The sequence below is a fragment of the Armigeres subalbatus genome, chromosome 3 (genome assembly GCF_024139115.2).
Source record: "Armigeres subalbatus isolate Guangzhou_Male chromosome 3, GZ_Asu_2, whole genome shotgun sequence".
Classification (NCBI taxonomy): domain Eukaryota; kingdom Metazoa; phylum Arthropoda; class Insecta; order Diptera; family Culicidae; genus Armigeres; species Armigeres subalbatus.
Window position 1 is genome coordinate 352,327,273 of NC_085141.1, and position 26,200 is coordinate 352,353,472.

General features: G+C 43.1%; 3 protein-coding genes across 3 annotated transcripts in view; 2 read left to right on the plus strand and 1 right to left on the minus strand.

The window, feature by feature from the left end:
* Window positions 1-6,684, plus strand: part of LOC134222811 (cytoplasmic dynein 2 heavy chain 1) — a 43,729-nt gene extending 37,045 nt beyond the window's left edge. Inside the window, exons 11-14 of the mRNA XM_062701960.1 lie at window positions 5,128-5,399; window positions 5,554-5,757; window positions 5,814-6,317; window positions 6,379-6,684. Of these exons, the coding sequence (XP_062557944.1) occupies window positions 5,128-5,399; window positions 5,554-5,757; window positions 5,814-6,317; window positions 6,379-6,684 (1,286 nt within the window). The remainder of the gene's footprint in view (window positions 1-5,127; window positions 5,400-5,553; window positions 5,758-5,813; window positions 6,318-6,378) is intronic.
* A 43-nt stretch (window positions 6,685-6,727) lies between these two features.
* On the minus strand, window positions 6,728-11,835 carry LOC134226067 (polyribonucleotide nucleotidyltransferase 1, mitochondrial). The gene is made up of 4 exons (XM_062706586.1): window positions 11,578-11,835; window positions 9,955-11,512; window positions 9,456-9,896; window positions 6,728-7,058 (listed from the first exon to the last, which is right to left on the minus strand). Exons 1-4 carry the CDS (start codon window positions 11,703-11,705, stop codon window positions 6,852-6,854), a joined length of 2,334 nt encoding a protein of 777 aa, XP_062562570.1. The 5' UTR covers window positions 11,706-11,835; the 3' UTR covers window positions 6,728-6,851.
* Window positions 11,836-18,702: 6,867 nt separating this feature from the next.
* LOC134226066 (eIF-2-alpha kinase GCN2) lies at window positions 18,703-24,035 on the plus strand. The gene is made up of 5 exons (XM_062706584.1): window positions 18,703-19,197; window positions 19,333-21,201; window positions 21,297-21,511; window positions 21,570-23,001; window positions 23,062-24,035. Exons 1-5 carry the CDS (start codon window positions 18,968-18,970, stop codon window positions 23,942-23,944), a joined length of 4,629 nt encoding a protein of 1,542 aa, XP_062562568.1. The 5' UTR covers window positions 18,703-18,967; the 3' UTR covers window positions 23,945-24,035.
* The last annotated feature ends 2,165 nt before the right edge of the window (window positions 24,036-26,200 follow it).

The window sequence follows — 26,200 nt, forward strand, 5'->3', positions numbered from 1 at the left end:
TAAATTTGCTCAAACCACACTTCAGAGAAATGTTAATAACTTAGACGGGCAAACTCTAATCTTCTCGCGGTTTTCTGCATAACATTCTGTATTAAATTCTCCAAGATCTGAATGAGTATCATAGTTCTTCATCGTAAGTTGTGTAGTCCAGCAGCATTTTACTGTTTTTGGATGTTTTGCATATATGTTTGCATATAAACTTCCAACGAGTTAAGTACCGCCCAAATGTTGACCGATTTGGCTGAAATTTTGTTCAGAGCATCAGGGCATCAAATAGAATCGAATGAGAGGGCGACCCATCAGAAAAATTCAATAAAGTTTTTCCCATACTAATTTGAGCCACCCTAATGCGCAGTTTCATCCCAGAAATTTCTGTGGTAAATCATCCGACAATTCTCGCGGAAATTATCCTGGATGTGTTGGCAGAAATCCAACTGCTCTTGGAATGTCTGCAAAAGCCTCTCCAAAATTGTCTGCGGATTATTTTCCGAGAACATCTGCGGAAATGTCTCCGGGTATTCTTGCAAAAGTTCCCCCGGCAATTTATGCGGAAATTCATTTTTCATAAATTCAAGTAAATTCTTCCAAAACAACATGCGGGAAAATTTCAGAGACTACATGTGGAAACCTTCAATTAATTCCCGTGGAAATCGCTTTGAAAATTCTTGCAGAAATTGATTGATGACTTCCCGCGAAAAACAAATTTGAAAAACCTTTCGTTTAATTCAAGGCGCGTTTCTCAGGATTTTTTAAAGAAATCATTTTGATCATTGCTACAGAAACTTCGAAAGGAATCGCAACGTGAATTCTTGCGTGAATTTCTCTGCGAATCTCTGCAAAAACTCTGCTGGAAATATATTACAAATTTTCTCCTTCAAATCCTGTGGAAATCGTTTTGGAAATATCTGCAAACATTATGTGGTGAATTCTTGTGGATAATCTTTCGTAAATTCAAGGCGACATTCCGGCAAATTGTTTTTACAGTAATTCGTGGTACATAATTCCTTTGATCAGCGCTCCAATAATTTCCGTGGAAACTCCCCCAAAATATTTCTAAAAAGTTTCACAAAAAATGCTCCTGGAAAAATTGTGTTTTTTTTTTTCAAAACACCTTTTTAAATTCACGTTTTAATGTTTGAACGAATCTTATTAAAATGAGGTACCTTAATAAAATCAAAAATCATTTTTGTGTATACTATTGTTGTGTAACCCTTATTCGTTATAGATGAATGCTAAAAAATAAAAAAAGTTTCGAAAAATGACATATGAAATATCATGCTTGTGGTGCATCTAAAAAGGAATAATTAATCAGAAACTGACAAATACTTCGGAATTACGACGAAGTTGTCGGAATAAATAATGGGTGTTCAACAGACATGTTTTGTATGCGTCATGTTTCAGAATGATTTAAAAACGACAACAAATGACGCCCCTCATAACATTTGTTTAATCAATGCTCAAGGGGGTAATCATGGAATTCAAACAGGACTAGTTAATATCCGAAAAACAATGTGAGTAATCAACTATGAACGCAACTTTTGTTCTCGAAAACATTTGCTAACGAGAATAAAACCCATCTAGATAGACATAAAACTAATTTTTAAATAAACGTCCTTAGATCTAGAATTTAATTTGTTCAATTATTACCTAAAACTAAATCCGCGCCAAATTCGCGCGAAGTCCTAAAATCGTTATGTAAATCCGCGCCAAATCCGCGAAAACCGCGAAATCCGCGAAAACCGCGAAATCCGCGAAAATCGCGAAATCCGCGAAAATCGCGAAATCCGCGTAGTCGTACCAACCCTGTACATTCCAACTGGAACTTGGCCTGGTTTTAGCATTTCCTCAGTTATTAATTGGAAGCTTTCTATGCCCGCATGAGTAATGGGCATGCTAATAAGACGTGCAACGTGCTCCACTCATTCTACTCCAGGCTTCGCACCTATATATTTACCAGATATTTCTCAAACTCGCAAAGACAGCCCTTGCTTTCTTGATCCGTGCGCCTATGTCGATCTTGGTGCCGCCGTCTGACGCCATTTGGATAACAAGAAATTGGAAGCTTTCAACATTCTCCACTGGTTGCCCGGCTACTGTGAAACTGGAAGGAGTCACCGTGTTTACATCCAACGATTTGGTTTTGTTGACGTTGATGACTAAACCTGCCGAAGAGGAGCGCTCGGCAAGGTCGTTGAGCTTACTCTGCATATCAGAGCGCCGTTGCGCGAGGAGTGCAACATCAACCACCAATTCGAAGTCATTTAGGAGCTCCATGGTTATAGGCTGCCATAACAGCCCGCGGTTTGGTTCACGGTCAATCGCACCTACCAGAATCTCGTCGATTACGATGAGAAACAGTATCGGTGATAGAATACATCTTTGCCGCACACCAGCTACGACCCGGATAGGGTCGGACAAGACCCCATTGTGCAGCGCTCTACACGGAAAGGTCTCGTACTGTGCCTCGATGAGGCCGATGATTTTCTCAGGAACCCCCTGTCTCAGGGCGCCCCACATATTCTCATGATTGAGACGGTCGAAAGCTTTTTCGTAGTCAATGAATTACCAAGTAAAGGGACTCTTGGAGTTCGTTGACCTGCTCCAAAATGATGCGGAGCGTGACAATATGGTGCACACAGGATCTTCCGGCACGGAATCCGGCCTGCTGCCGCCAGAGAGTCGCATCGATCTTCTCCTGAATCCGGGCTAGGATTACTTTGCATAGAACTTTGAGAACGGTACACAGCCACATAATGCCTCGCCAGTTATCGCATACAGTCAGGTCACCCTTTTTGGGTACCTTCACTAAGATACCTTGCATCCAGTCGACCGGGAAAGTTGCGGTGTCCCAGATATTACGAAATAAACGATACAGTAGTTGAGCGGATGTCATGGGGTCAGCTTTAAGCATCTCGGCTGATATGCGGTCGACCCCTGGGGCTTTATTCGATTTCATGCTTTGGATGGCTGTTTGAATCTCTAGCAGTGATGGAGCTTCGGTATTGAAGCGTGTTATACGTCGGATCCTAGGCAGATCATGCCGAGGTGGTGATGGCCTGCCAGGCACTTGGTAAAGTTGTTCGAAGTGCTCTAACCAGCGTTTCAGCTGGTCAGTTGGATCGGTTACTAACTGATCATTCGCGTTTTTCACAGGCATCGTTGCATTCATCTTCGCCCCGCTTAAGCGTCGTGAAATATCGTAGAGGAGGCGAATGTTCCCGGTTGCGGCGGATCTCTCGGATCCCGTTGACATGAGCGTTTTACTTCCTTCTCAAGAGCCGAGTATCATTGACGGGCTAAGACTTTGGCTCCTCTGGTTTTTGATCGCTCTATCGCGGCTCTCATCGGTGATCCATTGTTTCCTCTGGGTGCGCAGTTCACCCAGATTGTTCTCGCTGGTGGTGGCTGGATGGCGGTCCGTTGGTCTTCCACGCTGCCACCTTCCGGAATATCTGCCGCACGCGTCTCCAGTTTTTCAACGAAGGACAGTTTCACCGTGGCATCTTCCAGTCGGCGTGTGTTGCACCGTCGTAATCTTGTGAACCGGTCGATGAGGAAAGAGCGATCCCCCGATCACCATGTCGTTATTAACACAAAATTCTAGAAGAAGTTCTCTTTGTCTTGCAGATCGGCAGCATCGGTTGGCGCATAACATTGGATTATAGTAAGGTTTCGGACCCGTGTTCTAAATCTGGCAACGATTATCCTTTCACATATAGGTTCCCACTTCATAAGCGCAGAGTGTGCCTGAGCGCTTAATAGGAAGCCAACTCCGCGATGCCAGGTAGCGTGTTCACCTCGTAAACCAGAGTATAGCGGGTACTTGACCCGACGGCGTTCTGTGTTCTCCAAAGTTAACGGACTTCTTTCAGTCCCAGGATTCCAAGCTTCATGCGGCGTGCCTCATTGGCAAGTTGTGCCAATTTACCCTGCTGGGCTAGGTTAAAACGTTCCATGTTCCTATTCGTGTCCATTGCCGTAAAATCAGTCCGAATTCTTTCATTAGCGAATTCTCGAACAAATTGATGTTTCGAGAACAGTAGGTTGTTGGCCCAAGATTCCCTATCTACCGGGATGGGGCTACCATCTTAGATATAGCTTCCGGAGAATAGCAATTACTACTCAGCAGCTGAATGCCATAACAGACGCTGTTGGAGCCGCACCTCCTTGGTGAACGCTCGGTCAGTCGGGTCAAATTTGTTTAAAGTCCCACCCAACACCAGGACTAGGCTAGTGCGCTTTGATCGGCACACGGTCGCTTTAATAGGGACTGCTTGAAGACACATGCTGCTTTTTATTGAAGTTCAACAGAGCCCACTGTCGAACCCCACCACATCCTAGGCAGACCCCACAGGACGCACCTTCTCACTCTAGCTGATGTCAGAAGGACAACAGTGCTCAGGCTACACTACCAACTAAGTACGCAACCCTTAGCTGGCAGACAACCCTTAGCTGGCAGACAACCCTGGCAACCCTTAGATACCCGCGGAAGCGTGAGTATTGGAACTTGTGAGGACTAGAGCTATGTTAGGCGCTCCTTCCCGGATGTCAACTCACCATTTCGTAGCCCCTTATAATTCTAGCAGTACTTTAAAAATCTTGGTGTTATGGATTAGAGCCCATCGGCAAAAACATCACTTTTCCAAAACGAAAAACAAAAACGTCTACAGAAATAAGTATTGATTGTACTAATTCGACTACTGGATAAATATGTTACAGATTTTCATATTCTTTGCTTTCTCGCTATCATTTTCTATTAAAATTCCAAATTTCCCATAAAATAATTGCATTTTGGGCTTCTTTTTTGTTTTCTTGTTATTTTGTATCGCCCACCCATCAAACATTCAAGAGCTATCGAATAAAAAATAAATTTAATATTTGTATCGGCCTAACTCAACTTAATTAAAAGTTACAACCATGAATGTTGCTTCTGGTACAAACTACAACTATCCTTTATTTTTCCAAATCATAAAATGAGTGATGAACTCTATAATAGTAATAGAAAAATCACTTAATAAAGGAATAAAAAAACATCGATACAGAGATATCGATCATTGCAGGCCCCTATGATCCTAAGCACAAGAAATGTTTTAAGTAAAAATTTATCAATAATCAATGATTGTTTAGGTTGGAGCAAATGGTACGATTTCTCGGATTCCGACCTCCGGACCGCGATGCAGCTGATCAAGTATACCGAAGGGTCGAGCACGCTGAAGATTCCCTGGCCGCTGTTGCAGGGCCTGTGCGAAAAAGTCGCCTACGGAGGGCGAATCGACAACGACCACGATTTCGAAAAGCTCGAATACCTACTGCGGGAAATGTTCGACGAGAAAATCATGGCCAGCCGTTGGCAGCCGATGTTCATGAACGTTAGCTTCCCGAACTCCAATCATCTGGATGTAAGTTACACTGTATTTCGGATGACTATTAGCTTTGGGTATAGCTCTAGTTGCGTTAGGTTATTACCTTTTTTTGGTAAAATAGATGACCAGGGTGCATTTGTTTGAACTTGGAGATTGTGGAAACTGACAGTCTTGTTATTTCTACCTTCAGGACTACGTAAAAGTCGTTGATCAACTACCGGATACAGACACACCTAACATGTACGGAGTTCCGACATCGACCAACGCCTCCAGGGATGTTATATTCTGTAGAAACACGTTGAAGGAGCTGAGGCAGAAATACTTCAGCAGTGGAAGCACTCAGAACTACGAGAAGCGCGTGAAACCAATAATCAGTTTGTGGGGAAAGCTAATGGTAACTTCGCTAACCGTCTCTCCCTAAGCAAGTATACATCTACGAACTATTTTCAGAGTTCCACGATCGCAACCCGTCTGGATACCATCATCGAGCGTAATAAATCCAAACAAGACCCCTGGATGATCTTCATCCTCTCGGAGCTGGCGATCGTACGCAGTCTTTACGACTCAATCAACGGAACCCTCCAGACGATCAAGAACTCATTGAAGGAACTCGCGACCATCTCTGCGAAGGACCGAACCATGCTCACCACCATCTGTGACAATCAGGTTCCCCTACAGTGGCGTCGAGTCTGGAGCGGACCGAAGACCGTGATCGAGTACCTCAAGGCAATTGGACACAAGACGCGGGAAACGGAACTATTATACAACAAGATTGTCGAAGAGAATCGTGTTCGGGAGATCAACTTCAATAATCTATTCAGCATTGAAGCGTTTCTGACCGCTATGAAAATGATCAAATCCGTAGAGCTGAGAGTATCTATTACGGAACTCAAGCTTGTGGCCTTTTTCGATGATCGTACGCGAGAAAGAACGATTGCAATAGCTCCTTTATTAGTGAGTATATTTTGATGTACTTTAGAAGACCTAATCTTTTTAACTTATTGTTTGATTACAGATTGATGGCGGCTATCTGAACAACGGAAAGCTGGCAATTCAGCAGGGTTCGCAAAAGAATAGTGGCCCCAGCTACACCAAAAACTTTGATTTGGATTACATCAAGGCAGAAGGCACACAGGACGGCCAAATCAACAACAGACCGGGCAGCACGAACTCACGGATGGATCAATTCGAAATTCCTCTGTACAATAACATTTCCCGCGACGCCCTAATCTGTCAGATAGCGATCGAAATCGACCCGACTCTTAGCAGGGCTCAACTAGTGGCAGCAGGCATAGCCTTAATCGTTCCGGAAAGCTATTAGTCCACAGAAGGAGCATTTCTTTCAACAACCAGACGCACGCAACTCAAATTACTACCTACGTTTAATAACACGAAATTATTTACACAGCTTACATCCTCGCGGCCTTACACAATACAAACCGCTGATGAACACACCTTGGTCAGTAGTAGTAACTATTGCAAATAAAGCTAGGATTTCGCACTTCCACTATCGTCACCGTTGTTGGTCGCATTGCCGGCAGACGCCCCCCGATCGAAATTCCTAACAATACCTGTGGCAGGACCTTGCAGTACTTTCCTCGAGAGACGCATGAACCCCGAAACCGGATCACGACCAAAGTATTTGACCTGAATTTCGGATCCCACTTCGAGTCCCAGGGCGGAAGGGTGGGCAATCTGTTAAGAAAACAATTCAACGAGGAAAATTAGAGAAAGTCAAAACGAAACATATTGAATTACTGTTCCAGGTTTTTTATAGCTTTAAAATTCCAATAAATAATCCTTTTATAAACGAAGGATTGAAAAGGGTTGGATCGGTATTGGATTGGATTTGGATTGGATTTGGATTGGATTTGGATTGGTTTTGGATTGGATTTGGATTGGATTTGGATTGGATTTGGATTGGATTTGGATTGGATTTGGATTGGATTTGGATTGGTTTGGATTGGTTTGATTGGTTTGGTTGGTTTGGATTGGTTTGGATTGGTTTGATTGGTTTGGATTGGTTTGGATTGGTTTGATTGGTTTGGATTGGTTTGGATTGGTTTGGATTGGTTTGGATTGGTTTGGATTGGTTTGGATTGGTTTGGATTGGTTTGGATTGGTTTGGATTGGTTTGGATTGGTTTGGATTGGTTTGGATTGGTTTGGATTGGTTTGGATTGGTTTGGATTGGTTTGGATTGGTTTGGATTGGTTTGGATTGGTTTGGATTGGTTTGGATTGGTTTGGATTGGTTTGGATTGGTTTGGATTGGTTTGGATTGGTTTGGATTGGTTTGGATTGGTTTGGATTGGTTTGGATTGGTTTGGATTGAATTGGGATTGGTTTTGGATTGGTTTGGATTGGTTTGGATAGGTTTGGATTGGTTTGGATTGGTTTGGATTGGTTTGGATTGCATTAGGATTGGTTTGGACTGGTTTGGATTGGATTTGGATTGCGTTAGGATTGGTTTGGACTGGTTTGGATTGGTTTGGATTGGTTTGGATTGGTTTGGATTGGTTTGGATTGGTTTGGATTGGTTTGGATTGGTTTGGATTGGTTTGGATTAGATTTGGATTGGTTTGGAATAGATTTGGATTGGTTTGGATTGGTTTGGATTGGTTTGGATTGGTTTGGATTGGTTTGGATTGGTTTGGATTGGTTTGGATTGGTTTGGATTGGTTTGGATTGGTTTGGATTGGTTTGGATTGGTTTGATTGGTTTGGATTGGTTTGGATTGGATTTGGTTGGTTTGGTTGGTTTGGATTGGTTTGGATTGGTTTGGATTGGTTTGGATTGGTTTGGATTGGTTTGGATTGGTTTGGATTGGTTTGGATTGGTTTGGATTGGTTTGGATTGGTTTGGATTGGTTTGGATTGGTTTGGATTGCGTTGGGATTGGTTTGGATTGGTTTTGATTGGTTTGGATTGGTTTGGATTGTATTTGGATTGGTTTAGATTGGTTTGGATCTGGATTGGTTTGGGTTGGATTTGGATTGGTTTGGATTGGTTTGGAATGGTTTGGAATGGTTTGGTTGGTTTGGATTGGTTGTCTTAGATTTGTCTTAGATTTGGATTGGTTTGGATTGGTTTGGATTGATTTGGATTGGTTTGGATTGGTTTGGATTGGTTTGGATTGGTTTGGATTGGTTTGGATTGGTTTGGATTGATTTGGATTGGTTTGAATTGGTTTGAATTGGATTGGATTGATTTGGATTAGATTTGGATTGGTTTAGATTAGATTTGGATTGGTTTGGTTGGTTTGGATTGGTTTGGATTAGATTTGGATTAGATTTGGATTGGTTTGGATTGGTTTGAATTGGTTTGGATTGGTTTGGAATGGTTTGGTTTGGTTGGATTGGTTTGGATTAGATTTGGATTGGTTTGGATTGGTTTGGATTGGTTTGGTTTGGTTTGGATTGGTTTGGATTAGATTTGGATTGGTTTGGTTGGTTTGGATTGGTTTGAATTGGATTGGATTGGTTTGGATTAGATTTGGATTGGTTTGGATTGGTTTGGATTGGTTTGGATTGGTTTGGATTGGTTTGGATTGGTTTGGATTGGTTTGGATTGGTTTGGATTGGTTTGGATTGGTTTGGATTGGTTTGGACTGGATTTGGATTAGATTTGGATTGGTTTGAATCGGTTTGGATTGGTTTGGTTGGATTGGTTTGGATTGGTTTGGATTGATTTGGTTGGTTGGATTAGATTTGGATTAAATTTGGATTAGATTTGGATTAGATTTGAATTGGATTTGAATTGGATTTGGATTGGATTTGGATTGGATTTGGATTGGATTTTGATTTGAATTTGGATTGGATTTGGATTGGATTTGGATTGGATTTGGATTGGATTTGGATTTGGATTGGATTTGGATTGGATTTGGATTGGATTTGGATTGGATTTGGATTGGATTTGGATTGGATTTGGATTGAATTTGGATTGGATTTGGATTTGAATTGGATTTTGATTGGATTACCATTTTGATTTGATTCGAATTGAATTGGAGTTTGATAAATTCAATTAAATTTGAAATAAATAGCCCAACTTGCGATTTGGAAGTGGCTTATATCAAGGAACGAATACGACACTTACCTTACGTTGATCCAACTGCGAGTTATGTAACAGCGTTGCTGGCATTGACGAATACAGCGTCACCATCACTCCGGTATCCTTGAGCTCAACTATTTTGGCCGTATAGATAGCACCGAATTCCAAATCCGGAATCTTCTCCACCTTCATCAGATTCTCCAGATATTCCTTTGCTTCGTGCATAGCCGCTTCCGAAGGCGCGAATATCCGGAAGGTTTGTTCGTCCTCCTGATTGAGCTGAACACCCGTCTCCAAATACAACCGCCGTATGTTGATTCCTCCAGGACCAATCAACTTAGAACGCTGGTGCGTTTCAATCTGTAGCTTGTCCGTCACTGGCCAGCAATCTTTTTTTACAGACCGTGATTTAGCAATCGTGTCGTCCATTATGTCAATGATTCGGAAGCGAGCTTCCATTGCCTTCTGAAGAGATTCCATCACGACCTGCGGGGAAATTGGGTACATATTAGCACTGTTTTTGGGAAGTAATTCATAGATTCACCTTTAACGGAATTCCGGGCACTTTTATGTCCGCCTGAATTGCCGTCATGCCTTTCCGCGTCCCTGCCACCTTCATGTCCATGTCCCCCATATAGTCCTCAATACCCAGCAGGTCCGTCAGTATCCTATAGTCTAACAGATGCTTCGTATCATTGTTCTCGTATTTGGTAACCAAACCGATCGCAACACCAGCAGCCGCTTCCTGTACCGGAATGCCAGCATCCATCAATGCCATGGAACCAGCACAAACTGTGGCCATCGAGCTGGATCCATTCGATTCCAACACCTCCGACGTCAGCCGAATCGTAAATGGGTGATCATGTGGAATGATGGGAACCAGTCCTTTTTCCGCTAAAGCACCATGGCCGATCTCCCTTCTACCTACGGGGCCAATCTTCCCCGTTTCGCCCGTCGCATAAGGCGGGAACTCGTAATGGAGAAAGAAGTTCTTCGATTTGACACCCGTATCTAGGGAGGTTATTGGGTCTAGTTTTAAAGCGCTTTCGTGTGAATCCAAAGACACGGTCGCAAACACTTGTGTCTGGCCGCGCTGAAACAGCGCTGATCCGTGTAAAGGTTTGTGCAAATTTACTGAACAGGAGATTTTTCTCAAATCGTCCAACTGTCGACCATCGCATCGTCGATTTTCCTCGAAAATCATCTCCCGAAAAACATTCTTGCAAAAATTGTTGAAGCACTCTGAAATCAAACCAGCATCGACATTGGGGTAGCTCGACCAAACCTTATCGATAGTATCTGCCCTCGTATGAGAAATGGCTTTATCCCTACTGAATTTATCGTGAGCAAAATCCCTAAAAATCTCGCGCAGTCTCATCTCGGACATTGTTCTTACAGCGGAGTCAATCTCTTGTTCCGGCTGTGGCAGCGGTTCCAAGCCTCTCTTCGGCTTCCCAAATGACTTTTGAAGCTTCTCAATCCCATTGATTATCAGTTGAGCTTCTTTTGTTCCCTTCTTGATCGCCATCCGGAGTTCGTTCTCGTTCACAACGTTCCCCCGTCCTTCCAACATTACCACCAGATTATGCTTGGCCGCCGTTACGACCAAATCCAGCGACGAAAATTGGAGCTCTTTCCTAGTCGGATTGATAAGGATTTCATTGTCCACTAATCCAACCCGGACCGCTCCGATCGGGCCATTCCAAGGTATGTCACTCAAGGCCAACGCAGCGCTCGCCGCGTTGATGGCTTGCACATCCGGCAAGTTGCTGGAATCGATCGCCAACATGTTACAGACCAGTTGCGTGTCGCATCGGAACTCGGCCGGAAAGAGCGGCCGTATCGATCGGTCTACCAGCCGGGCCGCGAGTATCTCTTTCTCCGAAGGACCCAGCTCTCTCCTAAGGAAATTAGTAGGAATCCTTCCGGCAGCCGCCGCTTTTTGTCTATAGTCGACCACCAACGGTAGAAACGAAGCATTGACTCCGCCTGGCTTTTGCTTGGCCACCGCCGTCACCATCACGGCCGTGTCGCCGACACTGACTACGGAGCATCCGTCTGCGAAGCGCGCATACTTTCCGGATGAAATGCGAACCACGCGACTGGAATTATATTCGTTGAAGCATTTACCGGTTCCGAATTATTTACTTGATTTGCAAATACCTACCCCGTGCTCAAAGGAATGTCTATCTCGGGCGCTTCCAATGCGGAATTGAACCTCCGATGATGCAGAGAATTGCTGACATGCCGTAAACTGTGCCGTTGCCAATTGGTGGATCTGATGCACTGCAGCATTTCTCGCTAATTCACAGATTTCAGCCTATTTCAGCTAGTTGCTAAAATTTTCATTTATCGCGATTACGAAAACTCACTCATTCCCCGCATGGGTTTTCGTGTTTTTTCATTCCATTTTCTGCTCATCTTCATGCCGGTGCTTGTCATCGTGGTCCTTGTTTTGACTTTCTCATTTGGTTAGATCCCGAAGCCGGTTGAATACTGTGTCGATACAAAAATCGATAAGTTTATTTAGAATTTAGAACATATTAAATTTTATTCGCGGTAAAAGAATTTGTGTATTCAATATTGCCATTTCCAGCTCTCGATGGATTTTTGGGAAAATCATAGATCGCACTTTAAGCAGTGATGTCAAATATTTTACAATATCTATTATTATTCCAAGTTTCATCTAAATGCATGAAACTTGGAAATAACCGTCTGTTGAACCACTATTGCAATTATCGTAATATGCTTCCGCAAAGAATTCAAATTATAACTAACTTGAAAGTAGCGAAAAGATTAACTTTCACTACAAATCATTATTATTTTTCTAGAGTTTGATCAAACAAATGTACTGGCAACCCTGCCGAGCCCACGTGTTCATTTGAAAACATAAACAACTTTCGTTGGCGCCAACCCGTTTCACCCGATTCATCAGCCCGCCAACCGGGAGAACAAAGGATTTTGACATCTCGCACTTATGACTATCTCGCACTTCTGAAGTGCGGAGTCCAACGAGGTGGGAAGTGCGCAATATTGCTTTTCTCACCGAAGAATAGACTACCGTGCAAATTTGTCGAAGTACCAAAACAAATGCTCACACGTCGAATTGTATAGAAATTAGCGAAAGCACAATCACAAAACATCATTCTTGCACCTTTTTTCACACCCCAAAAGCTCTTTCTTGCAGTTGAGACGTCATCCATAAGGTTGGTATCGTGTTCAAAAGAAATTTCTTTTTCTATCTCAATCACATGTTAAATTCCGTTCACTGAATCGGAAAAGTAAAGAATCGAAATAAAATTCTTACAGCAGTATCCACATGAAAAGAACAAAAACAAAATTGGCATTTGTAAGGTTCCCACGCAAAGTAATGGGAGCTGTCACTTTACTTTCGGAAAAATATTCTGCTCGATTATTCCGTAAGTAAAGGTGACAATTTGCTCCATGCAGATCAGTTGTCAAAATTCCTCTTGGTAATATTGAACAAAATTCCGTAACCTCTCTACTTTTTAAGTCGATACTGGCCTATATGGAGAAACTGGTGGGAACATATTGTCGGCGTAGCACCAACTTAGAATTCGGAAGTCGGGACTTCCGAACCGAACTTTCTTCCGAAGTTTTATCTGTCAAACTAATTGATGCGTTGTTTAGCGCATCTTTAGGCGAATCCAGCGCACTATATCCGAAGTTGGGAAAGTTGCCTGTATCGAGAGAAAAATCCAACTTCGGTATAAAAAGCGGTATAAATTTATTCCGGATACACAATATTTTGGTGGGACAATATTTTCTGCATGGGAGTCGAACACGGCGCAAAATTTGCAATACCCAATTTACAAAACGACTTATCTGCTTTTGTAAACAAAAATTGAAACGTCGATTTAACGAATCTGATAGCACTCCCACGCAAACCAACACCATAAACACGTAGGTGAAGGCTTCTGCTACCTGTTGATGGTGTTGGTTTGCAAGGCCCAAGTAACCATGAAGCTATATATGCTTGTAAGAAACACAGCCCTAAAAGTTGACTTAAAGTGGAAAAGGGCAATTATAAGATCGAATTAATGGCTCATTACTTTGACATGTTGAAATAAAGCATCAGTAATGCATCGCTGCATTTGTAATGCTAATTTAGAGTATCGTTGTCTGACAGTTGATGAATAAATGCAATTTCGCATCATTAAAACTGATCTAATGCAATTAGCATTTAGCATGCCGATTTGTGATTGATATATGTGCAACATTGTAATGCTTGGTGTTACTTGGGGGGAGTGCTGTCAGATTCTTCAAATCGACGTTTCAATTTTTGTTTACAAAAGCAGATAATTCGTTTTGAAAATTTGGTATTGTATTGTCGGCGTAGCACCAACTTAGAATTCGAAAGTCGGGACTTCCGAACCGAACTTTTTTCCGAAGTTTTTTCTGTCAAACTAATTGATGCGTTGTTTAGCGCATCTTCAGGCAAATCCAGCGCACTACTTCCGAAGTTGGGAAAGTTGCCTGTATCTGGAAGAAAACCCAGCTTCGGTATAAAAAGCGTTCTAACTTTGTTCCGGATTACACAATAAATATATTGTCTTAACAATATATTTATTGTGTATCCGGAACAAAGTTAGAACGACTTTTATACCGAAGTTGTATTTTTCTCCAGATACAGGCAACTTTCCCAACTTCGGAAGTAGTGCGCTGGATTCACCTACACTGCCAAAAATATCTGTATAAGATATATGTGTCGCCGTTATACATTTTTGCAATAGCTCCACCCTAATATAATCGATATAGAACAGCACATAAATTAAATTTAATAATTTCTAATTCGAGACCACACAAAGTTTATTTGGATATATATTTTATTAGTAGTTCGCGTGGAGAATGGTTATGTGTGCGCTGATATACATCTTAAGTTAAATCTATGGATTTTTGCCAATAAATATGTGTGGATTTTTAGTAGTGTAATGATGAGATAAACAACGTATCAATTAGTTTGACAGATAAAACTTCGGAAGAAAGTTCGGTTCGGAAGTCCCGACTTCTCCTCCCACCCTTGATTTTATCCCATTGATATTTATTATGTTGAATCTCCTGTTTAGATTATGCAGTTAAAATTTTTTTGTCTCTCTTGTATATTTGGTTTTTGCAGGTCTGACGAAATCACGGTTTATCACCCTTAGGGGAAAAATAGCAAAAATAATTCATATAGCAAAAAGGAATGCTCTCAACTCTTGTGCGATTTGATTCTTTGTTTTAAAATAAAAGGCCCCGAATATCAATAAATTTTGTATTGGATTTTTTGCGAAATGTTTCGACATTTTCTTGTTCTGTTCCATTTGAATGACATAATTGATAATTCAAATCTACTGTAACACAATCACTGTTAGCATTGTTGACCGGAGAAGGGAACCCCCTCCTCCAGCATCCTACCGAACTTTCCAATCTCCTGATGAATTCCGCCCGACGCTACCCAAGACTTACGTGGCTGATCCATGATCCCACTGCGCCACGCGACTTATGCGGCCGATCCATGATCCCACTGCGATAACGTCGACGGCCATAACATCCCACTAAATTGGAGAACGGGAATCGTTCCTGGGCCCATAACCTCCAGCATCCTACCGAACTTTCCAATCTCCTGATGAATTCCGCCCGACGCTACCCAAGACTTACGTGGCTGATCCATGATCCCACTGCGCCACGCGACTTATGCGGCCGATCCATGATCCCACTGCGATAACGTCGACGGCCATAACATCCCACTAAGATGGAGAACGGGAATCGTTCCTGGGCCCATAACCTGTTGGCCGGAGAAGGGAACCCCCTCACAAAGAACAACAAATACTAGAGTTCCCTCTCTACACCACGGCAGGCTACTGACTGATACTTCTGCCAGTAGCTGCAGTTCTCTTTATTCAACAATAGGTATCTACAATACATCCATAACAATATTCCTTAATCTACCCAAGAGCAACTACAACCAACTGGCGCCTACCTCCTATCCATCTTCGATCTACAGCGAAGCGTCGCACACTACCTGATATTCCAACAAGCATTAGCATTAGCATTGTTACGGTGTAATTCGTAGATTGGACACTAGTGATACTCATGTTTTATTTTTGAGATCCTTATCTAGAATGCTATCAGAAATCAAGAAGGGGAGTGGTCCTTGATTTCAGTCTTAAACAAAAATAACAAAAGCATGAGGATTACTACTCCTGGCCACGCCCATCTTCACCGTAACTAGGGAGAGGAAGGAAGTGTTGATGTGGTACTTACTTAACGAGAGGCCACCGACTTAGCGACACCCTCATAAATACCACGGAGTTGGATAATGAGGAAGGTATTCGTTGGGTCAGGATTTGCCTGTAGCTGACAATGTAACCGTGGCAGATCTTACCCCGTAACACACCACGTAAAGGAGTCCACCCAGCGTTACGGGTCCTACTGTAACACAATCACTGTTACCCAAAAAGCCATAGAGAATCAGCATAATATAGTTTATCGGTAAACACGGATTGGCATAATTACAGTAGCCGTTCAATAAAGCCCCAAACGCAATACAACGGAACGACGACGGAAACGGCAAATTTTAGAGAAAATATATGGGCTAACTGTCAAATTTTCCGTTTCCGTCGCCGTTCCGTTGTATTGCGTTTGGGGCTTAACTGCAAAATGTTTACTTTTCAGTTAACAAATGCCGTTCGATAACTACAACGCATTTCTAGACGTCAAACGGTTGTCAATCGACGTCAGATTCAATAAAAGTGCATCTAAATGTGCAGCGCAATGCAGCTGTCATTGAGTTTGACATCAGTTTGAAGTTTAGCGGTCCGATAACTGCAAAACTGTTGCAACTATCGAATTGCAGTTTAAAATCATTGCAGTTAAAAAAAACTTGCAGTTATCGAACGTCTACTGTACTAGCAATGTTCCGGAGCGCCAAAATTCTTTCACGGCAATCCACATTGCCTTATTTGTTGTTTTAATTGGCTTTTTTCGGTGACATCACGGTCACTGACTACACATCACGATCTATCACCGAAAAAAGCCAATTAAAACAACAAATAAGTGTCCACGGTGATTAAACCCCAGTCAGTAATCCACATTGCCGTCGTCATTTATCACATAAATTAATTGATGGATTAATAATCTTTTTTTTTTAATAAGGCCGATACAAATATTTAAAATCTATTTTGTCTCCCTCCCCCTCGGATTTTTTTACAAAAAAATAATATTTTGAGGGGGCAAACAAAATAAAATTCGGACAATTTTGAGGATTTTCAAAACATTCTTTAACAAATCCGAGGAGTTTTTTGATTTTTTTCATTTTAATATTTATTGTTAATTATCCCCCCACCCCCCTTAACCTTTCGGAGAACAGTAGGACAAAAAGTCAATTAAATATTTGTAATGGCCTAAAATAATTAACAAATTCCCCCATAATGCATAAAACAAGAAAATAACACACAGAGAAAAAATAAATTGTGTTTCTGAAAATTTTGCACTTTTATTTTGACATTATAGTAATTTTGGTAAATTTAAATAATGAAACTCTTAATGTGAAAATAAAACTTTCAACTTAAGAAATGATTTATAAATAAAAAATTGTTATTTCAAGAGTTGAAATTTTTCTTTTGAAAGATTAGAAAATTTCAAATGGGCTCGTTATTATCTTTTTTTTTTGTACTAATAACAAAATTCAATAGATAAAATATGTCTGTTTCTGCCAGCTGATAAAAGTACGAACTGAAAACAAAACAGATGATAGGGCTCGAGTTTCACTAACACCATCATACTGACTCGATCCCGATTCGTTTTTCGTTCGGTTATTCAGAGTCGGGGTCGGACCTGACCCAACCCAAGTTTAAAACCGAAAACGACATTAGTGGATTAGTGTACACGGATTTGTTTGTTGTATTCTAACAGCAAACAAGAAAAACTTATAGTTCTAACCGAGGTTCTAACAGCAAACAAAAATAATGTTTTATAAACACTCCAAGCATACGGATGTAGATCATGTAGATGGAAACCACAATGGTGGGGCGTAGATAACGGATGGTACGTGAAGAAGGCGAATGAACCACGATAATATTAAATATTAAATATTGCGCTTTTTGCACTTTATAAGAGTTCTGCGAGATTTTTTTTCTCACAGTCATCTTTTTCTCACACTCAATACACTCAAAAAAGTTTGATTTTCCGTGTATAATATTTGAGTGTGAGTGCCCAATCTGAAAACAAATAGACGTCAAATCATGGCGGGAATCGATTTAGTGTACACGCCTACATGTGACTAACGTGTAATGGGTTATAATTGGGTAAATTTCAGTAACAAAAATCGATCAACCCGAAATGAGAGTGGGTGTGAGAAAAAGAAGCGGTCAAATCACAATCTACACATAACTCTTCAAATTGGTGAAATCGGCAATATAAAAATGAATTTCATAATAATAAAGGGTATATTGCGATTTTTTCACCATTTAGACTCTTATGATAAAAATTTCGTCTTACTAAGATTTCGCTTTCGATTTCGCTGATGGCTACCGTGCGCATTTCACTTGAAGATCGTGACGGCTGCCGCAAGCCCCCTCATGTTTACATTTTTTTTTGTTCTCAGCTCTCCAGCTGATCATATTTTTACAACAAAACCAGCTGGTGCTTCGATGTTTACATTCAGTTCCATTGTTCTCAAGCGACCACGTGCTTGACAATCAAGGTAATCTTTGAAAAGGTTGTCGAAAATGCCTTGAAATACAAAATTGTCAACTCTTGAATTTCGTTGAGCAAATCTAATCATTCGTGAAAAATACAATATTGTCGCGCTTATTATTTTCTAGACTCTCGCGGCGGTCTTACTCTCGCAGGCTCGACTGCGAAGGTAGACGTCAAGATAGCCGCCGGGTTAAAAGATAGGGATAATTTTCCCTACCAAAACAAAACCACGTGCTTTTCGCCAAATGACAGCAGTGTTCGATTGTATAAGTGAAAGGCAACCGGAGTCACTGAGTACATGGAGAGTGTTTATCATGACAAGTGGATACGGTGGGCAAGATTTTGTTTGACACTGTCGTGTTTAGTGACTGTTGCGATTACCTGAGAAGCAGCCAGCAGGAAGCCGCAGTATTCTATATTTTCTCGAGATGCATAATATGATGAAACAGAAATAAAATGAATTTTTGATGTTTCATAAAACAAAGAAGTATCGATTGTTAACTAAATGTTGACACCCCTAAATGTTTAAGAGAACGAACACGAAGAATCACGAAGCGTTTTTGTTGTGCTCTTGGTTTTCTTATCGCTCCCACTGTTAAGTCGCAAAATTTTGCAAACAGCGGTAAAATCCATATGGTGCAACATCTGAGCTATTGTTCATCAGAATAAAAAAATAAGCATCCCGCCATAAGTTCTATAAAACTATCGTAAATATAGATAGATATTTCTATTCTATACGAACTCAATTAAGTATTGTGCAATCAGACCGGAATCAGAGGAAAAATGATCCAATCTTCCGGTGTTTACCACTGCTAGTGCGTGGTCCAGCGTGGCACCCCTGGTAAGGAACGGCCATGGCCACCGACAACAATAGCAACAAGGAAACCTTCCGAAAAAGACAGGAGACGGAATTGGAGGTGATTCAATCCATCTACGAACAACAAGTGGAAGATTTGCGCCCTCTTGGAGGAAAATGGCGACCGCTGGAAGTGCGATTGAAGCTGACGCCTCAGAAAGGCTCCGCCCAGGAAATCTACGCCCGAACGGAGATGCGGATAACCTGTGGCAAGAACTATCCAAAGTAGTAAGTGAAATAGGCTGAATGATTTTGGTAGGGGCTTTTCAGTTAATTTTGATTTTGTTCTCGGAATTCACTCACTGATTTTTTGTAATGATGAAATACCGATTTGTATGACCATCATTCAATTTTTCGTTCCAGTCCACCGAAAATCGAACTGGAAAACACAAAAGGGCTGTCCGACATGTTGGTGCAAGAGTTGCTCGATGCGCTGAAGAAGCAAGCTGACGAACTGAAGGGTGAAGTAATGATATACGAGCTGGCAGCAACGGTGGAGGAATTCCTGCATAAGTACAATGCACCGCCGAAGGGAAGTTTCTACGACGAGATGTTGGCCAATCAAGAGAAGAAGGCACGAGATCAGTTTAATACGCTGAAGGCAGAGGAAGATCAGCGGAAGCAAGCGATTAGAGATGAATTGCAAAAGCGCAAGAAGGTGCTGGAGAAGACAAGAAGGGAATCGAAGCTGAGTATGAATGAGGCTAGTCCCATGCATCGCAGTATGAGTTCGTCGGAAAACAGTGATGGAAACAACTTTCGAGTATCGGACAATGTTTGTATGGACCATCGAGGAAGCGAGACGTTGTTCTTCCGGGATGGAAAGAAAATCGTCAAGGGGTCCTGTTTGGGGCACTCGCAGCGGGGATGCGTGGCCTATTCGGGTATTGATGTTCAAACCGGACAGCTGCTATATGTGACGGAATGGAACATCGATTTGGACAAGGAGGGGAAAACCATCACCGGTCAAACATCGGACGAGGTTGTGAATGAGCTTGAGAGGCAGATGAGTAGTTTGACAAATTTGAGACATAAAAATTTGATTTCCTACGAAGGAATGTACTGCAAAGTCGGAAAAGAGTGTATCGACGTATTCGTAGCGCAAGATTTCATCCTTGGGACTAGTGTTTTTACAGTTTCGGGATCGCTGGGCTGGTCAGCGGAAGGGGCCAGTATGGTCGCAAAAGGAATACTCGAAGCTTTGATTTACCTCCACAATAATGGAGTTTCTCATGATAATCTTTCGGATTCGTCGGTTTTTATCGACAACAGTGGCTCTATAAGGGTAGCCGACTATAAATTGATTGCATATATTCAGGAGCTCGTAAATAATCAGCAAGGTGTTCGAAGTGATCTACCAGCGTTGGGTTCTCTCATTGAATCGCTCTTCAATGCTCATTCGGAAATGAAAGATTTCATCGAGCGTTGCAAATCAGAGAGAACCATTTCTGCGTCCGATCTTTTGGAACATCCGTTTCTCAGACCTATTCTATTCCAAGATATCCCCAGGAAAAAGCATCACCCTCCGCGGGATCCGAAGCCATCGGATATGCAAACAGTAGATCGGTCTCATCCCATTCCAGCGTTCATGAACACGTCACTCACCACCGAAAAGTCTCGTCTTCAGACGGAATTCGAAGTCCTTACGTATATCGGAAAAGGAGCCTACGGAGACGTGCTTAAAGTGCGAAACATCCTGGACAACCGACAGTATGCAATCAAGCGCATTTTGCTACCGGTCCGTAGCAAACAATTTTACAAGAAGATGACTCGCGAGGTCGAACTTTTGTCCCGGTTGAACCACGAAAATGTGGTTCGATATTACAACAGTTGGGTCGAGGCGGTAAGTTCCGGCGAGCAGCAGCAAAACGGCATGGAATCAAGCTGTGATTGGTCTATCAGTGGGGGAGGAAGCGCCCCCAAGTGCGTTACATCGGCCAAAGTGATCAAGAAAAACAACGACAAGAATAACGATTGGGGTTTGGACTGCATGGCGCTGGATTCGAGTAGTAGCGACGATGATGATGATGATGACGACGACGACGATGTGGGCGGTGGTGGAAGCTCCGATGGTATTGAGTTCGTTGATTCAAACGGTGAAGTGGCAACGTATGCGAGTTTCAGCGACGGGCTGACGGGCGATAAGGCCAGGGCGGATAGTGCGGCCGGAGGTAATCTCGAGGTCCTATATATGTACATTCAGATGGAATTTTGCGAGAAGAGTACGCTTAGGTAAGAAACTTTTAAACTTTTGAATTACGCTACTGTTTGATTTTTTTCCTCTTATGTTGAAAAGTCATTTACTGAATCCAAAAAATCATCTATAGGACCGCCATCGACTCGAATCTCTACGAGGATGTTGACCGCGTTTGGCGATTATTCCGCGAGATTGCTGAAGGTCTGAGCCATATACACCAGCAAGGCATGATTCATCGGGATTTAAAACCAGTCAACATTTTCCTCGATTCGCGAGATCAGGTCAAAATTGGAGATTTTGGTCTCGCCACGACAAGTATTCTAGCGCTCCAGAATCAGCAGCAAGGTAAGCTTTTGCGGCAATCTATTTGGTATTATTTGTTACTAATGATGCGGGCTTTCAGAACGGATTCACCAAATTACTTCTCTGGACATGGGCAACTCTTTAACTGGCAAAGTCGGCACTGCTCTGTACGTAGCTCCGGAACTCACCGGAAACGCGTCAAAATCAACCTATAATCAAAAAGTTGACCTGTACTCCCTCGGAATCATTCTCTTTGAAATGAGTACCCCTTCATTGGCCACCGGAATGGAGCGAGTCAAAACTCTCATGGATCTTCGTTCGGACTCGATACAATTCCCGGACCATATCTTAACGGAAGGCAAGTACTCGCAACAGATTCAAGTCATCCGCTGGCTGTTGAATCACGATCCCGGAAAGCGGCCCACTGCCGAGGAGCTTCTATCTTCGGAGCTCGTTCCACCGGTTCGCCTCGAGGCTGGCGAAATCCAGGACGTCGTTCGACACGTTCTGTCAAACCCTCAATCGCGCCATTACAAGCACTTAATTGCCCGATGTTTCGCTCAGGAAAGCGACACCGTCTGCGAGCTCAGCTACCATCTGGACATGGTACCGATCATTCCCCGCTTAGACAGCGTTAAATCCAAAATCATCGAGCTATTCAGGAAACACGGCGCTATCGAAGTTGTCACCCCGCTGCTCACTCCATACACCAAATCCAACGCCCGTAACAATTCCGTCAAACTAATGACTCACTCCGGCAGCATAGTTTCGCTTCCGGATGACCTACGAATCCCATTTCTTCGACACGTCGCTCTCAATGGCATCAAATTCATTCGCCGTTACTCGATCGGACGAGTTTATCGCGAAAAGAAAGTCTTCAACTTCCACCCGAAACAAGTTTATGAATGCGCCTTTGACGTCGTCACTCCGAACCGCGGGAACCTCATCGTCGACGCCGAACTTCTGTCGATCGCCAATGAAATTATGCGCGAACTTAACCTACTCGATCCGTCACGGAACGTATTCTTCCGGATAAACCACATCAGTTTACTCCGCTCAATCCTGCTTCACTGCAACGTGCCATTGGACAAATACAAAGAACTCTTCGAAATAGTCCTGGATTTCTTCGACGCCAAAATCTCCAAGTTCCAACTGGTTGCCTCCGTCAGCAGTCAAATCACCCAGCCCGGAGTCAAAGTCAACACGGCCTACCTATGTGACGCGCTACAGAACGAAATGTCCATGTCGCAGATCAACGGAACGCTGCTAAAAACGTTAAACAAGTGCCGAGGCGAAGCCGCCGCCCTGGCCAAGGTTGCTATTCGCGAATTGGAAATGGTCGCTTCTCTGGCACAAGGACTGGGTGTGCAAATACCGATGGTTGTTTGTCCTGGGCTGCCCATTAATTACGAAAGAGCCAAGGGAGGTGGTGTCGTTTGGCAGCTGGTTGGTGAGTTGAAAGCGAAGAAGAAAAATCCACTAACAACAATCGCTGCCGGGGGTCGATACGACACGAAGTTGGCAGAGTTTCAGTGAGTTCATCATTGAGTCCGATTTGAATTTCGTTCAAATTGTTTTACTCGTGATTTCAGAATATCCGGAATCAGCAACGGTCTGCAAGTTCCCAAGGTCGAACTCAGCGGTGCCGGATTTAGCTTCCACCTGGATAAGTTGGTATACGCGTTGGGCCCAACTGGGGGCTGCGAACCGGTTGAAGTCATGATCAGTATAACCGGCTCACGACCACCCCTGAAAGAGGTTGTGCAAATCCTGCGTTCGCTCTGGTCGCATGGAATCAAAACCGGAATACTGGAAGGGGGTTTGTCAATGGAGGAATCGGCCAAGGAAGTCGGAGCCAACGTGGTTGTGATGCTCGGTGAAGGTGGGGAGCTCAGAGTCCGCACATGGAATCACGACCGCTTCCAAGAATGCCACGTTACTCGACCGGAACTGTTGGGTTACATTCTGAAAATTCTGCGTCCAGATCCCTCAGCCGTCGAGGTGACGACGGCTCTTCAGAATGTGTCGCTCACAAGTTCCACCTCGACCAAAAACGTTCCCTCGTTGGTCAGCCAAAATTCGACCAACAGTACGGCATCGTTGGATCTCATTTTTCTCACCTCAGAGAAGGTGAACACCAACAAGAAACGCCGATACGAGAATCAGGTCGAACACAAGCTGTCTCCGGTGCTGTCCAAGTTTCACCGGAAGGAAAAGATATCGTTGATCATGGTCGATCTGCCGAACGCACCGCTGCGGGGTCTGATCGGATTGATTGATCCGACCGAGTGCAACAACGACGAAGCGTCGTCCAATTCGGTCGAGTTGAATACCCTGATCGAGCGTTTCCCCAAGTACAAACGGAACATTATGGAAATTTACAGCGAGATCGTGGACATTTTCAGCGAAAGTAAGGCTTTGCCGGTGGTGGGAGTTTACAGCGTGATAGATTCCTTCTGCCGGCTAATATTGTAAAATCTCGTCTAATGTTTAAGGTAGGTTGCAACAACATAAGTGTATCAATGTCCCGCCGAATTTTTCGGCGAATAAATTTTAAATAAACATATTACAGGTTATTTCGTGAACAGACTCGAAAGCCCTTTTTAAAGTTAAGGACGGATTCGATTACGATTTTTTTTAGTATTTGGTATAGTGATGTGGTTTGCCTCTTGGTAGCGAGTAGCGATATTTTCTCATTGCATTTATATAGTTGTTTGTTTAGAAGGAATGCCACACGGTCGATGTCATCTGTTCACCCAAGGACTGTTTGTTCTCCATGAAGTCGTTTCTCGGGTTCTCATCGAAAAAAAAACTTCATGCGTTCGAATCGTACTGAAAATCATGAATTTTTCTTTTTCCAGCGCACGAATATTACTGGTTCCATAGAATATCTCTGAGGTTTTCAAGACTTCGATTGCATCAGTTTGCATCACGCAGCTTAACTTTTGACGTAGGACTTTAAAATCCTCTCCACCCCCTTGTTGGGAGGGAAGTTCTAACTAACCTCTCCTTCTGCTGTATGTCGTTCGTCCAATACATTTGCAGTGGACGATCGGTCCATCTGCTCCCAGCGATTGCGCCAGATTCCTGCTCACCAAGGTAACAGCTGACCCTTCGTCGATCAAAGCCAGAGTGTTTACATGCCTAGATCCATGGTAGAGGGTTACTAGCGCCACTCGGAACCAGACCGTCAGATTCAGATACCGATGACTATGACATGTGATGACATTGACCCTCCAACAGCCTGGACTCTATCTCAGGTCCACTATGCAGTAAAGGATTTTGCAACTCCGGACAGGCTGCTACCGAACAGCGCTTCCTTATACAGCATGGCCATTCCCCGTAATCACACATGCAACACGGACACAGGCCCAAATGCTCTACCGTCTTTCATCTTTCTTCCACGTTTTGCGACACGAACTCCCGAACACACTGGCAACCCTGTTGCATCAAGTAAACAAACCGGATTTTTCTCAGTCCACTTTTATCGATTTTTTTTCCTTCGAGTAGTTACTCGCGAATCGGCATCCTGAACTCGCAGAAAGCTCCCCCGGATCCGGACAATCAAAATGCGGCCGCCGTGAGGCAGCAATTGACCGTCCGTAGCTATTTCAAGAAAAGGCACATAACCTCAACGTAGACAACAACGACCCAAATCTCCACCCCCGCGGTCGAAGAGCCCGTACATAGACGAACAACAACAGCAGCAAACCGTCGATAACAACATGACGAATATGCAACCTCCACCCCCGGAGGAAAATCCCTCTAGAAGCAGGAGCGGTAACGACACATCGCAGCACGTACCTCATGTCGTCGTGAGTAACCAGTTTGAGGTGCTGCAGACCCAAAATGATGATATCTCGGACGAAATGCCAACACTAATTCCGAATCCGACTACGACAACTCAGGTCCCCAAGACGAAGAAAGTTCGAGTCCCTCCGATTTATATCATCAACAAGACAACCAGGTAGGTGCGAGAGCTAATGTCAACAACCAACGTAGCACAAACCGAGTACCAAATGAAGACGACCAAGACTATCCCTATCCTTTATTGCAATTACGAAGGATTTTTGAACTTTTTCCATCAATATGTTTAACTGTATCATTTGTAACTAAAATACCAGCACAGCCTTCCTGTAGAATTAATGAGCTGCTTGAAAGGGAGTCCAAAACTCATCTTAGGATAATAACTGCACCAATGTAACGCTAAAAAAAAGAAAATAAATTGAATTGAACTCCCGAACAGTTTCATCCAAAGTGGCATACCTTTTGATACACAGAACACTTCAGGGTGCTTCATGTCTCGGTATAGCGGTTGAGTTGAGGGCTCTGTCACTCTAGGACAAGGCTTGTCACTTGACAGCCCATCGTTCGTTAATTGAACGAATACTTTCTTCGGTAACTTCGAGAGTCCTTCCGACGAGACTTTCTATGAATGTCCCAGCCCCGATTGTTTCCAAGTCGACCGACCGGGCGCGCCGCTTGTATTCCACCCATTCCATAGCATAGTACTAAGTTCTGCATCAGAATCGGGTTCATCAGGTGGTCAGCCAGTCCTGCCGCTTTAAGGTGCTGTGTAAACTCTTCTACTGCGCTTCCGAACTCTGTTACAGACAAGCTCTCCGCGTTGGGCCCTTCTAATTCTTTGATCCGGTTTGCCAACCTTGTCGACAAGATTTCCGGAATCCCGAATCTCCTCCGCAACTTCTCAACTATCAGCGGAACGTTCTC